The following is a 16763-nucleotide window of genomic DNA, read 5'->3' as shown; positions in this document are numbered from 1 at the left end:
AGTCAAAAAGGATAAGTGAAGAACACATAGAGCAGGTACACACATTTACATGAGTGAAATCCCAGCCCTGCTGTTGGAGGAAGCACACCTGTATAAGTTCAGGAAAAATTTCTCCTGAATGTCTCCTGTCAATGTCTTGCCAAGAGATTTTATCTACGCAATGTAAAGATTTCATCAGACTGACTCAAAAGCAAGACGATCTGTTCAGGAACTAAGCAAATCACATACCCTGCTATTATTTGTGTTGAAGTCTCCTTTTTATTATCACTGGTATTTGCAGCACTATGGGCAAACGGTCCCATTGCATTAGCTATCATACAAACATAATTCAGGTCGTATTAAATCCAGAAGAAATTCCATGTACTTGCAGGTTACTTGTAAGGTGTTCAGGAGCTGGACTTGGATAAGTATGTAATCAACTCTCTATGACATAGGATGATATCAATTTGAGATACCACAGCTGGTAGAGAAGAAAAAGAGGACACAGAGGGCTCATGAGATGTGCTGGAAGCAAAACAACCACTTTTGCTCCATCAGTTTACCAAATGCAACTCAGCTCACAGTCTATGTAATATCCACACTGATTCCCTGGCTGATCCAAGCTCTGAGTTTTAACTAACACAGGTAACTGGGAGGTGCTGCCACCAAATTGCATGATGAGCCTTTCTGATAGAAAAAGCACAGGACAGCTGCTGAGCTGAAAGAAAGATAGAGGACAGAACAGGGAGATGTGGAGGAGATAGTAGCAGAGAGGTAGAGAGAAAGACACTGTTTAGATGTGGGACTGAAGATTGAGAATGCTTTACTAGGTCAGATTCCACTGCAGTACAAACACAGTCTTAGTGTCTCTAAAAAGAAGTTAGACTTGAAAATTAATTATCTTGATACAACTCTACATAGTCAAGTGCTTTTTCACCCCAGGCCTTGATGCTCCAAATTCCAGAAAGACAAGTATTCATCAAGACTGGCTCTGCATAACATCAACTCTCACTGATGAGAGAAAGCTTTGCCCCTGCAATTGCTGCACTACAGTGACTGAAGCAGCTCTGGGGGCTGAAGCACTAATCCTTGCAGCTGCATACATTCCCAAATACTGACTGTAGTTAACTGGTATTACCTTGATTACAGCAGGATTATCTCAGCCTTGAGTGAGATAGATTTCTACAGGATAAAAAAGCCTAAGGATAAAATGACCTTTTATGCTATAAAACCTCACAACTTGAAATAATTCCAGAAAAAAAAGTATATAAAAGTATATAAAACTGTACCTTGGTTGACTTTTTAAAAATGCAAGTTATCCAAAGTAGAAAATAATATATTATAAACTACCTTATTAAAACATTACTTCAGCAAAATGTTCAAAGCATACATGTCGTTAGTCTCTTTAAAAAACACATTAGTTGTTCTAAAATTCTTCATATGCTTACCTTAGACAAGGTGCCATTTCTCCAGTAATTTGAGGTACAGGATCTCCAAGCAAAGTTTTTACAGTCATGCACACTGATTCACCCAATGATTTCAAGTGGTATCCACCCTGAAAAGTATTTTGTGTCAACCAAGGAACAAGTACTGTTAACAGCTCTCTAAATTCCAACATAGAAAATAAACTATCCTTTTGAAACGTGTCTGTATTTACAGAAAAAGAAGATGATATGCAAGTATATTTAAGTCAAAGATTTTTCAGTATGAAAACAGTAAGTTAGTGGCCACCTGCTGAACTTCACAGGCATCTCATGACTGAACTCACTTTGTCATAGTTCAAGTAATTTCAGAAATCAGTCATTACTTTGCCATAAAACCACATCACTTCTCCATTCCCATCTACAACCTGCCATCTTCAACAATCCTTGTGGAAGATCATTAGAAGGCAAATGCTATCACTTTCCTCTAAAATGGTAGAAATTGACAAGAGAAATGAGAGAAAATGAGAGAAAACTCCCACAGCCTGACACTTTTCAGATGTGGTTGCCTAATAGTTTGGCACAATTTGGAGAACAAGATGGATTTAAGACTGCTAGGTGACATGCAAGAAGCCATCTATCACCTATGGAGCAGTCACACCACCCGTGGTAGGGGTGAATGCTTATTTGTACTTCAGCTAATAGACAAAAATATCTATAATAACCTGCTAAAGAGAAGGATGACAGAAGAAAGGTCATGCAAAACAAGAGGTCAAGTGAATCAATTAATACACAGTTCAGTCTTAAAGACCTTGTTGGCAGCAATATTACCACACACTTGTTTACCTGAAAAGCCACTATTTTTCTAACATGCAGCAGAAATAGGGAGTTGAAGTCTAGATTTCAAAAGGAGAAAAGATTTTAATTGTTTAAAAAAAGAATAAGGAAGAGCTCCTAAAAAGCCTGCATACAGTCATTAAATCAAAAAAGAGGGTTCTAAGTACTCCATTACTAGGTAAGAGTATTTTTAGGTTAAAGGTTTTATAAAATCTCCTTTACTTGGTGAGGTACACTTGTAAAAAATTGCTAACACAACCTCTTCACTAAATACATTTCAATGAGTTTGGGGCTGTCAAGAGCAGTAGACTAATCACCGTTCACAAGAACTAAACAGATTTGTGGAAGATATGTTTTTTTGAATGATGAGCATATGTCTCCTTTGTTTCAAAAATCTAAAGTATAAGAATGCTCTCAAATCTTAGTCATTTTTGCATTCCTAGTACTCAAAAGAAAGATAAAAATAAGAAATTATTTGGTTAAGAAGTTTCGCATCCTAGCTTCTAGTTTGCCCTAATACAAATACTCTAATACAAAGACCTTTCCCCTTGGAATATATTTCAAAATTTCTTTACCTCTAGGATGACACACAGCTTTCCATTAGCTAACTGCATCAGGAAATGGGTAAGGTGGGAAAAAACCTCAGGAGTGGCATTCATCTGACCCTAAACCAAAGAAAAAATTTTAAGAGCTAACACCTTGATTCAAAAACACTGGTAAGAAACCCAAACAATCTGAAGTACCCAAGTCTGAGATGGAACACCAGAACACTTGCCTCTCATTATATCAAACAGAATGCTGAACCAACTGTATTTAAGGAAGGTGAAAAAAACCAGCACAATAATTACACATATGGGATAATCTGTCTTTACATGTCTTGTTGTAATGTTTAATGAACTTGGGTCAGCCTAAAGACTCAAGCATGTATTTTTAGCTTGATGCTTGATCAAAGTGAACTTCACTTAGCAATCACAGAACATTAAAACAGCAGGAATGTTTTCATAATAGATTCATGACTGACAACATAAAGACCACAAGTTACTTACTTCAGGGTCACCAATTCCAGAATCATATCCGGAGGAGACAATTACCAGTTCAGGATCAAACTGTTATAAAAGAGAGACAGCTGTAGCACATCTTTATGTCCTATTTTCAGTTTTGTACAGGATTTCAACTTTACCATGATCAGCTCTTTTTTCAATTAGAATATGAACTCAAATTAGTATTCTCCTTGAATACATTACCCTTTTACACTATTTTCATTTCTGCTGGAGAAGTTGCAGATGATTATGTTGAATATTTAAAAGCTAAAATTCCATAAATACTATTCAGTTGATCATGGCAATGTCATACCAGCAGAATAAATGTATGTATTAACTGTACTACTGGCAATGACTGCATTTCTGTAAAATATTCAATGGTATCTGCTTAAGAAACACTTAGGAAGTACTCTTTGGCAGTAAAAAATTACCTCAAAAGCCATCGGAAGCAACACATGGAAAAATGCAGCAAGGTAATCTGAATTTCCCATCCCAACCTGAAAAGTATGAGAAACACTGGCTGTTTTCCAGTTGGAATGGCTGGAATGGCTGAATGAATGAATGCCTTTAGGGAAAGACAGGAAAAGATGAGGGGATCCTATGTAAAAACCCCTCTATTTAAGTAAAGTGCATAAATATCCACCATTTTTAATCTTAACGAGCTTCGGTTCTCTGCTAAACAAGAATGGATGTAACTGTCTCCTGAAACACTTTTTGATTTGACGGCTAGGCAAGACATTCAAATAAAAATGAGTGTGTGAATTATTCTCTCCCTTTTATTTTTCAAACGTTATCACATTCTGAACCATAATTTTCCAGCAGACATTCATTCCCCTGACAGGAAGGATATACACTGTGTAAGACATTTGCCAAGCAAGTGAAGCAGTGCACTTACTCAGAAAGTGTTATATAAACGATGAGATACAAAACTATGGTACTATGTACTGTTGTGCTGTAAACAATATTTACCTTATTCCAGGGCAAATTTATGTTAAAACCTTTTCCTTTTCCCAGACCCACAGCATCATAATCAGATTCTTTGAGTGAGGGCCAGAATTCCTGATGTTCATAGCGATGCCAAGAAAAGTACAGAACACTGAAAATTAAATAAAAAAATAAGAACCCAATTTGACAAAAAGATTGTGGAAATGACTTTATAAACTGAACCTGGTGACTGCATTGCCTGAAAGCAAGAAAATAAAACTATTCTATCCTTTCTTCTTAGTTCTCTCAAAGGATTTAGACTGTGAAAATTGGTACAGTAGGTCTTATGCTGAAATGAACCTAAAAATTAACATGCTAAAAATGTCTCGTAAGCATGCACTCCATACAGATCAAATACAAGGAATTTTCAGAACAGCACACTTGTTTCTAGAATCTACTTATGTCACTTTTCCAAAAAAATTATAAAGCTCATGTATTTTGTATTTTATCCAACTACTACTTGAAGACTTTAACTGAGAGATTTGTGAACAGAGAATAGATGTATTACCTGAGTACTGGCAAATCAAGGTAATCGTATTGCTTATTTTGTTTGTTATTCTTTAAAGTAGAACAGATTTACATTTTATTTTGATTTAGATATTCTATTTTATAACAAATTAAAAACAGAGAGACTAAAATAGCAAGGTAAATGTTCTGCAAGATTCTAGTTTTAGAAGTTTAAGAAATTGTATTTTCTAGAAAGGCAAACAATCTTTAAACACCTGGCATTAAAGAAGAAAAAAATCATTCAAACCTTGGATCTTCTTCAAATATATATTGGGTTCCTTGCCCATGGTGCACATCCCAGTCAACAATTAGGATTCTGTACAGATCAGTAAAAGAAAACACTCAGAGAAAGAGCCACAGCATCTTAATCTACAGAAGGTATAAATGAAAAATGTTTTTCTGAACCAAAAGGAACATGACACCCAGAAAGCTCTAGACATTCATCTGAACTAGTACAATGTCAAACTGTTTACATATGAAAAGCTTCTCTACAATCAACCATGCACTTACCTCTGCAGACCATATTTCAATTTTGCATATTCTGCTGCAATAGCAACGTTGTTGAACAAACAGAACCCATTAGCTGCATTTCTCTGGCTGTGGTGACCTGGAGGTCTGAACCAAAATTTTATAAATTATTCACAACAAAAAAAATTTTGCTAAGTGAAAACTTTCTCACGTATTTTCTTACCTGACTAACGCCATTCCATTGCGCACTTTTCCTGACATCACAGCATCCACCAGCTGCAAAGTTGCTCCTACTGCTAATCTGGCACAGTGGTAAGTGCTCTGAGAAAGAGAAACTCATCAGCTTAAACAAGGTGCACATGACATGCTTTAGCATCCCAACAGCAAATTGTCTTGACATCATTCTACCCCACTAATGCTATATGAAAATAGCCAAAACAGAACTTTACAACATGGGTCCCAGTGTGCTTTCCCTATGATTACCAGTGATCAGCATAATCTTTATAAGGATGTTCTCTGTGGAGCAGGTAAAAAATGTGAGACGGATGTACTGAATGGAATAACATGGCATCTTTGAAAACAAGGAATTAACCCCTACAGAAACATAACACAGAAGACCTCATCTCCATTTCATGCCACAATATTTAAGAGCAATTGTTACCAAAATGTGATTTGCAGGTCACTAATGGTCTACAGCGATATTAAGTGACAAAAATAGAGCTAAAATTTGAGTAGTATATTGTATTGGTATGACGCAATTACAAAATAGATGACAGAATACTTGGGCAACTTAAATTACAGCATTATACTAAACTAGAAACAGATGATGATAGTATCATAAATAAACGTGAGACTACATCAATAGCAAAAAATGTACTTTCATCTTCCGCTTCTTAGAAAAATGCCACTCAGGTGCAGTAACACGAATAGTTGTAGCTCCCAACAGCAGAAGCAGTTTAACTTACACACCGGATGAAAGAAAAAAGCATCATAATTTTCAGAGACCCTTTTCAGCTCCTCCTCATTCATTGTCTGAGTACTTTTTGCCACTTCCAGGTGCTCTAAACTGTAGGGGAAGGAGAGATTAACACAACACTTAAGTAGGCAACTATAAATAGTTTTTAGAAGTTTACTTGTATTCCTATGTATAAATCAGCATTCATTGCTTAAGACCCCACAGAGTGAGAATGGAGATTTAGTGGAATAGCAGATTCATAATTCACCACCTATGCCACACTCAACATTGTGACACATTCTTCACTGAAATTAATGGAAGCCATTGAATTTTAAAACACTCTTTTCAAATGGAACAAAATATCATCTGGAGATATGAGATCTGCTGTTTCATTGAATTAATCTGAATGAAAGTTAAGTTTCAGACCTGTGAACCAACAGGATCTCATCCTCACTTCCTTCTCTGGCAGGTACATGGACACATCTCTCCACAAGATGGTAACTTCTAAGCTGCTCATAGGAGGATGAAAGTCTTTCTGGCACTTCAATATCACAAATGGGACTAAAAATAAGCAATAATGATATTACTATACTATACCAGCACAGGTAACTAATACACTTAACAAAACCTAGCTTTTAACTCCCCATTTTAAAATTACCCTAAAAGAGAGATACATGAGAGTAAAAATGGAAAAAAAAATCTTTTAAGTATTTTCTGTTTTGGAACTAAGTCAGAAATTGATTCTAAAAAATGTAAGCAAAAATTAATCTTAAAAAAACCCAAACAAACAATACAATAGCATCATTTTTTGTTTCCTCTCTCACTGGTAAAAAGCTGCAATGCTTAACTAGAGACACGGGAATGCTGCAATTAAAAGTGTAGGTTACAATGAAGGTGAAGAGAGGAGGTTTGGGAGAGAAGACAACAATGGACTGTTAACTCTAAGCACTGCATATGCAAAAGGAACTCCTCTAATTTATGCAAATTTAAGTAATATACCAATTTCTAACTGAATGTAATTTACATGTTTCAGCTGAGTGAGTATATCTACATAGTTTTCTAAGGTCAATGATACTTTAGCTTTATCAACAATTTAATTAGCTTAAAACACACTATTTAGGGGGCTACTCAGATGCCTCATCATAACACCTCTTGTTAAGGCCTCCCAGATTGGATGTCTGCAGCTTCTCAAATCCAGTTTCAGATAATCATTACAGTATCTAGATACAAATTGTGAATACAATATTTTTTTTTCCTCCTAAAAGAAAGATCCTCTATTTACATGAAAATGAAAGAAAGTATCACCAGATACTTACTATTACATTTACAGAAAGTGCATTTATTTGGTACTGCTCTCATGAGTACTATTAAGAATCTATTAATAAAAACAACAGCAGTGACTTACTCACTCCAAAGTAGTTTGTGAGTGGTCATCTCCTCATCATAAATCAGCGCTGTTCCTGAAGCCATTGCTACAACTGAGCAGAACAAAAACCCCAAGACACATAATTCACATCAGAAGCAAACTTAAACCAGTTACTATTACACTAGACAGCGAGAATATAAGTACAGAGTATACCTGCTTGCATGACAGTTTTGTACTTCAGACTTTGTACTTACAGAACGAAATTAAAGAAAAACATTAAGGACTCAGATTCTGACAAAACTGCACCCACCGAAACTGGGTGCAGGCAGGCAGGCTTCACAATGGCCGAGTGTTGGCGAGCTGGGCGCTGGCACTCCTGCTGCGGGGGTACCCCCAGCTCCCCGAACCCCGCACAAGCGGCTCAGGCTCCGAGCACGGCCGCCCCCTCCCTCCATGGCACACAGACCCACCTGTGCGGCGAGGCCAAACAGCTGCGGGGAGACCTACAAAGCCACAGAGGAGGAACAGAAGGGTTCCGTACACCGCGGGCAGAGCGGCTCCAGGGACCCCCCCGCGGCCTGGCAGCCCAGGCGCGGCCCGGCAGCCTCTCACGGGGCGGGAGGCGGTGCGGCCCGGCCCTGGCTGTGGGCGTGCCGAGCGCGGCCGCGCTCAGGGGGCTCCGCTGAGGGGGCTCCGCCGGCCGTGCCGGTGCCTCATCGCTGGAAGGGTTTTAGCGTGGAACTAACCCGAGAGCGAAACAGCCCACAGCCCCGGGCTGCGTGATATCCTCCGACATAATGAAAAATAAAGTAAGAACCTGGACCGAAGGCACCTAATACAAACCTGCACTTTTTGGGGAAGGTATCCGAAACCCAGATCATTACAGGTGCCAATTTTAGAAATCTACTGCCCATGAACTTTCCCCGTATTTGTCAAAATAAAATATTTGACACTGTATTATTGAAATTGTTTCTAATTTATGTATTACCACCTGTAACTGTGTTTGTTTTACACATTTATATTTATTATACACATTTATGAAACTAAAATTAAGTCAAGTTCTGTCCATCTTCATGTAGTCTATACATGCCAGTGTACTGCACTGACCATGAGGATGGTAATCATGCGCCTACTGTGATTTTTTTTTTTTTTAAATATTTTGACTCCATTAGCTCCCTGCAGACCATTTGGAGAACGGGTAAATTTTATAAACTAACTTTTGTAATGTGTCTGAAAAATCAAAAAGGACTTTTCAGTAACAGGGATCTGATTTATGACGCCCAGTAACCAAGTCTTCTTGCGTCTGGGGCCAATCGTACCGTGTATAGTTCTTTATTCTTCTCTTTATTCCAAAATTGACCAGCAGAGGGCGGCCTCCTTTCAAAATACTCCGACGGGAGAAAATGAGGATTCATGAAGCATTAGACAAAGGAAAGTTTAGGTAACTGGAGAAAATGGTAGAGTGAGTGGTATAGACAAATACATTAAAAGTAGTCAGCTGGATTTGAAACTGGTTTATGCTGCTTTTTTCACATATTACAATTTTTTAAAATCATAACTCAAATAAACATTTATCCATAGCTGTCAAATTTCAAACTGGACAAGAGTAGCTGTAACACTACCAAAAGGAAGCGTGATAACACTGGGATTTGAGTTCAGCTTACAATACAATTTAAAAGGAAATTAAAGCTTTATATTCAACTTATAATACATTCCTATTTACAAGATAGGTTTGGCATGAGAAGCACAATCATCTTTTTACAAATAATATGATAAATATTTACAAGCATTTATGGTATCTCCACTTCTGAGTGGCCAAAGTCAGCTGGGAGTCCTTCCTCTGCCAGCGATAAACCTGTTTTACTAAAATGATGCCCTCCTCAATATTCCCCACAAGGAGATACACCATGGGACGGTGGGTTGGAGACATCCTCTCTATACATTTTTCATTAATTAGCAGCCACTGTTGTATCATACTCTGAGTTTCATAGGGCAAGAGTGAGCCCTGGGTAATGAATTCCACCTGGCATTCAATGTTATACTCTTGGTCCTCAAATGCTGTTCTCTTCTTGGACAGCTTTACTTTCACTGCTAAGGAAAAAAGGAAAAGGAAATGCAAGTCAGACCATTATTCAAATGCAATAAGAAACAGTACCAGTGAAAACAGGATAATTCTTTTAAAATGTCATCATAATTTATGCTGACAGAGTATGGTGAGGCCTTTTCCAGCAGAAGTTTAAAACATTTTTGAAAAATAAATTTTATGTAGTAAAGGGTTTTTTTCCAATTGAATTAGGTGACTAGGAAAAAATATGAGTAATTTATTTTTACCATCACCATGTTATGTCAGACTTTGAGTAATTACATATTGTAAGCTGTTGGTCTTGTTCTTGTATCACAAAACTGCCCAGCAATTGCCCAAGCAATTTTCCTGAAATTCACCTTGTCCATGTGTGGAATGCCTAGGCAAAACCAGCTTGCTGATAGCATTCTTTTAGACATTCCCTTTTCATTATAGGCACCTACCTACCCCACTCGACTCCATCAATACTTTTTAGCATGACATTTGTCTGCGTTTCTTCATCTAATGCTGGCCAAAGTCACTGAAAGTCTTTGCACTGCTATCAAAGGGCTTTCCAAGAAGTCTCTAAGGCAAACTCCACTCATCACCCCAATAAGACAACAGGAAGTAAGAATTCCTTTTACTGATATGATTTTGTGAGTCTCCTTCTCAGTAAATTAGGTATCACAAAAAACTTGTTCACAAATGTAGTAAAGATACACCATATACTGGAATAACATCAAAGCTTTACTTTCAATTTAAATGCTAATAAAAAGCAAACTTTCTTATTTGGCTGCTTTTGACAGAAATATTTTCCATAAAGCATGCTGTAGCCAACTAGACCAAGCCAGCTATTTGGTTGGAAACTAGATCATTAGTAAATCTTTCATGCACAATAAATTCTCCTTATGTTTAGATTAGAAAGAATTTATTCTGAAAATCAACCTAAAGCTAAGTTAGCAGCCAAACTCTTAATCCTTTGAAATCCCTGCAGAAACTGTCACTAATTGTAATCCTACTTTTAAAGCATTTAGAAGAAGAGTTAGTCTCTTTAACATCAGGTACATTAGCAAGGACTTACCAAAGTTACTGTCACAGAAAACTTCAAGAACTCTTTTGTGTGTAAAGAATTCCTCTACTGTTGGGCACGTCTGGCAGGTAGGCTTTGGTAGGACTGATAAGAAATTACAAAGTCTCATTGTTATCTTATGGAATAATTTGTTTTATTTTTCTTCTCTCAAAGCTGAGAACCCACTGTTTAACCACTGGGATGACAGACAAAATACAAATACAGGGCTGGTAATGATAGGTAAAAAGTCAACATACTTCCCTGAAAACAAGGCTAGAGATGAAAAGGCGTTTCATTTTCCATGCACATTCAGCCTTTGTTCAGACTGACAAGATCAATTTTCAGCAACAAATAAAGTAACAAATACAGTATAATTTTTAACTCAACTACAGTAGGTGGTAAGGGGTTAGGTGGCTGATTCTGTCAGTCACTCTGGGTTCAGCTGTGCTAAGCAAGCCTGTGAATATATATGAATTTGGGTGTGCTAGCAGCAACTTAATCTTACTCTTTTCCATAAACTTAGCAAATGTGAGTGCATTTGAAAATTTGAACATTAATGCCAAGATAGCTCATGTTTCTTTAAGAAAAATCAGATAAAATCATCCCAATTTTCCTAAACTGATCTGAGAACCAACTTGTTGTATACATAAATTCATCTGTGATAAGGGCCATTGGTAAGTCTATAAAGAGACCTCAAAACAATTCAAACACGGTGTGCTGGTGTGTATGACACTGCCCACAACTGTGCAGGGTGGTGCCTTCTCCACTATCACAGCATGACCTGCTGCACTGCTGACTGACAGCACAGGAGGTCTGCTGCAGCTCGCACTGCCAGCACTGGCATCTGTCACCCATCTGCACAAACACATGAAGCAGTAAAGGTAGACTTGACTGCATTTTCAAAATCACAGAATGCCTGGGAACAGTGTCCCCTGGATCTCCTTGATGCCCCGGAACACAGCGTTTGGCCACCCTCCCCTCCACCATCCTCGAGCTACCTTTGTGCAAGTATTTATAGTCCTTGGTAAGAGGTGCCAGGCACATGTCCTCGTCTCCAGGGAATCGGTCGCAGTCCAGGCTGGCAGGCCAGGGGTGCCCATGGCAGAGGAGCACGGGGGCACAGCTGTCCCGGACAGCAGCACACATACTCCTGCAAGGATGGATGAACCTGTTGTCGGAGGAAATACCAGGCAGAGTCAGCTCAGTGATAAAAGAAACTATTGCAACAGTGATTCCTGTGCAAAGTACATAGTCTTTGCTGACATTTAACATCCTTCAATAATAATATAATTCCAGAAGCAGCAGCTATGCAAATTATGCAAGCAGTCTGTGTATGGACTGAGCTTACAATATTTAATTATGATTTAAAAATTCTGTTTATGACAGCCTGAGAAAAGCTTCAGTATGAGCCTTATTCTATTCCCTGTAGGCGCTTCAACCCCAAATGAATAAGACTAAAGTTCAACTGTAACAAAATAAAACATTATATCCTTTGACAACACCATTCATGTTCCCAAGGCAAACAAGTTGAATGAGTTACTTTTTTTTCTGATGAATACAAAAAAGCTAACAGAATTGCTTCAGAAAAAGTGGAGATCACCTTTAGATTATGATAAACATATATTTGATTTCGTTCTTGTTCTAGCAAATAAAGGCTGGAGTTTTGTACTGTGCTTGATACTTACGTATCTAAACAGATGGGTGCAAACAGGGAGCACAGGAATGTCCTCACGTGAGGGTGACAGTCTGTGTGTACAAGGTGCTGCCAGGTGGTGGATTTTAGGATAACCTCTGCCATGCTTGTGTGTCCCATCAGGTTGGGAAGTCTCATTTCAGAGTATCCAATCTTGTGGCACATGCCCATCTCCTTGGGTATCGCTATGCATTTTGTGGATAATCCAATGTCCAAGCCTGTTGCCACTCTTAGGAAACCATTCATGGCAAAAACAAGGATTTTTGCAGTCAATAACATCTTCCAGTGACTCCTGGGCTGCTGAACAGGGAGCTGTCAAACCACTCAAGTGCAGAGGCATGCTGAAAACCTTGTGGCTTATATATCCCAAGAGCTTAATGAACTGCTGGTTATCAACTGCTTATCAAATCACTCGAGACAAGACCAGGTCTTATTGCCTAATCAAGGGATTGTTGTGACAGCCAGGGAGGTGGAGAAAACTTATAGATGTATGTTCCCCAAGCACACTGATTTGGAGCAGCCTTTCACATGTCCCATGGTGTCAGTGGCTGCAGCATGCTATGTAGCATATTAAATTTTGGAACCTGGAAGGTTCACTCTGTTCTTTCAAAAACAAATTAAGAGATCCCCAGAAACAAGGTTGGGCAGACATGCTGTCTCCTGGGGCATCTGTGTCTCCTTTGTTTTCAGACACTGCTGACATGACAGAAAAAAACAGCCCAGATTGACTTATCAAGTGAAAATGTTGTGCTTGTGCTAATGGCTCATGTCTTTTCCACCGTTTTACAATGTAGAAGAGACACTTTCTTTTGTCAAGCACTATAAAAGAGACAGACGTCTGCTATTAACCAAGTATTTTGACTGGAAATTTGGATTCCTATTCTGTGATATGCTAAAGGCCCAACTTCTATAAATTTTAATAGACAACTGAAAATACAGAATAGAATTTGTAGCACTGTTATGACTATCAGTATTTATTCAGGAAAAAAGTAGTTACACATTTTAATTATTTTGTATGAAGCCATCTACATTTAAACATGCTCAAATAATGCATAATTTCAACTATTTATTAATAAATTATAATTATGTTGAAGTGTATCAAAGCAAAGTGTATAAAGTGTATCAAAGTGTATCATCATAACAGATGTGTACTTCTTCTGTTCATAGCACAGAAATGGTGTTAACACTGCATACAGCTCTTTGCTATAGAGAAGCTGGGAACCAGTTAAGATGAAGAGGACCTGAGTAATGCGTAGCTTACCTATTATGAAAAGTCAGATTATGAGTTTTAAAAGCTGAAGATCTAAACAAAGCATTTTGTGGAAATTTTTTTATTTGATGAAAATATTTTTTTCCAATTAGTTATAGGCATTAGTTTTTTTTATTTCCACATCTGGTTACATTATTTATTAGCAGAAATGTTTAGCTGTTAATAATTTGTAGGTCAGTCTACTGTAAAATATACCTTGGATATTAAGCTAAAATAAGTATGTTCATAATAGTGTATCATCTAGTATTACTGATGCTTGATTGAAATACATTTCTTCAGAAACTGTAGCTTTATGTGCTTATACTGAGATGTAGAGACTTAGACAATGCATCCCATATACTTTACATGTTTATACTTAAAGATTAGGTTACTAATCCTAGCATCTTTGAAACCAAAAACAACCCCCTACTGATTCCTCCTTAGCTGCCTTCTTTACTCTAAGCTACAAGTAAAATTACAGTATCTGTTTAAATAAGTAGAAAAAAATGACAGCATGCAAGGTCCCAGGAACTAAAAATGTATTTAAAACAATGGCCAGTTTTCCCTCTCATGCTTTGTTGCCAGAATGGTGTTTTTTCCCAGCAAATGTGTTTCTTCTGTATCAGTTATCTCATCTCAAAGCAGAGGAACTGAATACGTAATCAGGCTGCCTTAGGCCTGATGATGGCTTCCCTTTGACAGGTGCTCCATGTATTTCTTAAGAAGTTAGAGCCTTCAGTAATAGTCTTATCCTTGCTAAATCTATGCAAGTGTGTCTGCAGGCCACATTTTCACACAGATGCTCTTGCAGTGAAACAACTTCACAAAGTCGCTTAACCCAAGGAGAGGCAGGTCCAGGCTGAGCCAACTGCACAGCCCTTCATCTTGTCATTTTATGAAATTAATCAAATTCCTCTCTGTCTCCAATGATATTCTTCTGTAACACTTCTCTCATCTGATTGCTCTCTAAAATTAGGTGGCAAGATCTCTGGTGAAATAAACCTTTCTCTTGCATGTGGAACATGGTATCACATGCAGATTTCTAAATGGTCATAGAGTAAGAAAGAGTGTTTGGTCTCTCAATTATTTAGATGCTTTTCTCTGTGTTTTTCTGAGTGACTGTCTCACAACCTACAAGAAAACCTGATTCATCCTGAAACCTGACTCAACGTTGTTACTCCAGCTAATGAGGGGTTGCTGAGTCTCTAGCTGTGCCCTTGGTGCTGCCCTGCAGGAGGAGGGCTGCTGTGCCCCTTCCCGGTGCCTTAAACCAGCCCATGGCAGGCCTGTGCTGGGCTGAGCTCTGGCTGTACCCAAAACCTTGTGTGCTGGCTTGTGAGCCAGTGGGGATGATTTGAGAGGTCCCCTGCATCACAACTAATGGATAGAACAGAAGCAAGCATAACAAGAGTGTGTGAGACAAAGATCATCTAATAAGAGCTGATACCTATCCTGGCAAACTTAGTCTCCATAGGAACTGTCTTAGAAATAAATGTATATCTCAGAGACAGTTTCTTACCAGGCTTCCCATGGAGTAGGACATTTATGAGCCACTGCAGGGCTGTGCTTTAAAGTTTCCTTTAGCCTCTTAGAAACATCCAACTACCTTTCAATACTTTGTTTTTAGAGAGCTAACTTTTAGTAGACTCAAGGGCTGAAGAATTGTCACCAGTTTCAAGAGAAAAAATGTGTGTGTCTAAATGCCTTTGCTGGACACCCATGACTGTATTGAGTCCAAGGGTGGCTCTGAAATGAGATTATTATCCATAATTCAGTAATTTTTGATAGGCATCTTCTGTCAGGAAAGAGAATCATTTACGGGAGCTTCTGATTCCTTTCTGGAATGTGACTTGATTCACGTGGGTCAAATTCCTTACCCTGTGCTATTTTCACTGTCATATTTTATTAAGGAATTTATCAATTTGACATTCTTTTCACTATACTCCTGGGTCACTTTTAAGTAAGGGACAGTGCTTCTGTTTAATAATTGATTGCCTGAATCAATTATTTTGATGTTCTTCATGAGCAGATGTTACCTTTGAACTTGGTTTGACAGCAAGCCTTTATAATTTTATTTTTTAGCAGGGGTCTTGCAGAACAGTTATTAAAAGTGAACATGCAGAGTTTATTGCCATTGGTTGGGGAGTGCTACAGTTCAGCAGATGTTGGCAGAAGCATAACCTGCAGGCCTCATGTTGTGTGCCATAGATTCTCCTTTTTTTCGCAAACACTCAGCTGCTCACTTCATGGTGGGGAAAACACATCAAGCAAATATACACACATTGATTTTGTGAACACAGTGAACTGTTTTCCTGTTGCCACATTCAGATTGCACAAATACTGGTGGCTAGGTATTTCTGTTTGTAGTGATATATATCAGTAGAGGATGCTTGAACAAAGACTGACTGAAGTGAAAAAAAAAAAAAATTAGTTTAACTAACTAGTGTGGCAATTGCAGTGCCTGCATACAGTTACAGATCTCAAAATCTGGAGTCCAGCTACTGTTCTCTAAGACTTCTGAAGAAAGCTGTGTGGTGATTCCCTTAGCCACAGGCTGTATTTATTGTTCCTGGATATGAGCAAGGGACACCTGCTGATGGACTGAGATAAGAGGAACAGTGGCTGGAGGCTGCTCCCTGCCCACCTCTGTGTCCTCTCCTTTGACTGTTACCAGGGAGACAGACAGAGATTAACCAGGAGCCACCCATCAGAGCCCAGGAAGAAACAGGATTGAAATTTTCTTCAAAGAAAGCAGGGGGCTGAGTGCAAATTTACAGATATAGGGATTTTTCGTTTTAATCTAAACATTTGTTGCAATATTTGGATGGAGTAATTTTTAACTGGAGTCAACTGCAGAGATGCAAGGCTCCCAGACTAAGATCAAAGCTTGTAACCATGCAAGAAGGCAGGGGAGAGGTGGTCCTTGCTGTGATGAAAGCTTTGCTGGACTAACATCTGCAGTGCAGGAATTACTTCATAACATTTCCTTTTCTTTATGAAAAAAATAATTAGGCCACATACGGTATCTGTAAAACAGCAGAGATAGAGTCATGGATGCCTTTGAATGCCTTTGAAAAGGCCTCATTAATTTATTTGTCACAATGGCTTTAGCATTGGTTCAATTTTTTAAAGG

The 16763-nt window shown here is 38.3% G+C and overlaps 2 protein-coding genes across 2 annotated transcripts in view; both read right to left on the bottom strand.

Annotated features, from left to right (window-relative positions):
* Positions 1–8058, bottom strand: part of LOC131572824 (gamma-tubulin complex component 6-like) — a 40161-nt gene extending 32103 nt beyond the window's left edge. The window contains exons 1-12 of the mRNA XM_058826205.1: positions 8028–8058; positions 7597–7669; positions 6618–6752; positions 6206–6302; positions 5460–5557; positions 5279–5383; positions 5016–5084; positions 4247–4373; positions 3709–3774; positions 3284–3343; positions 2813–2902; positions 1428–1534 (exon numbers count right to left, since the gene is read on the bottom strand). Coding sequence (XP_058682188.1) covers positions 1428–1534; positions 2813–2902; positions 3284–3343; positions 3709–3774; positions 4247–4373; positions 5016–5084; positions 5279–5383; positions 5460–5557; positions 6206–6302; positions 6618–6752; positions 7597–7661 — 1019 coding nt within the window. The 5' untranslated portion in view covers positions 7662–7669; positions 8028–8058. The remainder of the gene's footprint in view (positions 1–1427; positions 1535–2812; positions 2903–3283; positions 3344–3708; positions 3775–4246; positions 4374–5015; positions 5085–5278; positions 5384–5459; positions 5558–6205; positions 6303–6617; positions 6753–7596; positions 7670–8027) is intronic.
* A 1279-nt stretch (positions 8059–9337) lies between these two features.
* Positions 9338–12660, bottom strand: LOC131573503 (secreted frizzled-related protein 2-like). Its single transcript, XM_058827510.1, has 4 exons — positions 12374–12660; positions 11687–11856; positions 10701–10793; positions 9338–9648 (listed from the first exon to the last, which is right to left on the bottom strand). The coding sequence occupies exons 1-4, from the start codon at positions 12658–12660 to the stop codon at positions 9338–9340; spliced, it is 861 nt and encodes a 286-aa protein (XP_058683493.1).
* Between the last annotated feature and the right edge of the window lie 4103 nt (positions 12661–16763).

This window comes from Poecile atricapillus, chromosome Z (assembly GCF_030490865.1).
Source record: "Poecile atricapillus isolate bPoeAtr1 chromosome Z, bPoeAtr1.hap1, whole genome shotgun sequence".
Taxonomy (NCBI): Eukaryota; Metazoa; Chordata; class Aves; order Passeriformes; family Paridae; genus Poecile; species Poecile atricapillus.
The sequence above is the reverse complement of the archived record's forward strand: the minus strand, read 5'-3'. Positions and strand labels throughout refer to the sequence as shown.

Coding starts and splice junctions, on each gene's coding strand:
- LOC131573503 (XM_058827510.1), bottom strand. CDS start 12,660: ATGTTATTGACTGCAAAAATCCTTGTTTTTGCCATGAATGGTTTCCTA. Junction 11,857..12,373: donor GCACCCATCTGTTTAGATAC/GTAAGTATCAAG, acceptor CTCCGACAACAG/GTTCATCCATCCTTGCAGGA. Junction 9,649..10,700: donor TTTCTGTGACAGTAACTTTG/GTAAGTCCTTGC, acceptor TTTTTTCCTTAG/CAGTGAAAGTAAAGCTGTCC.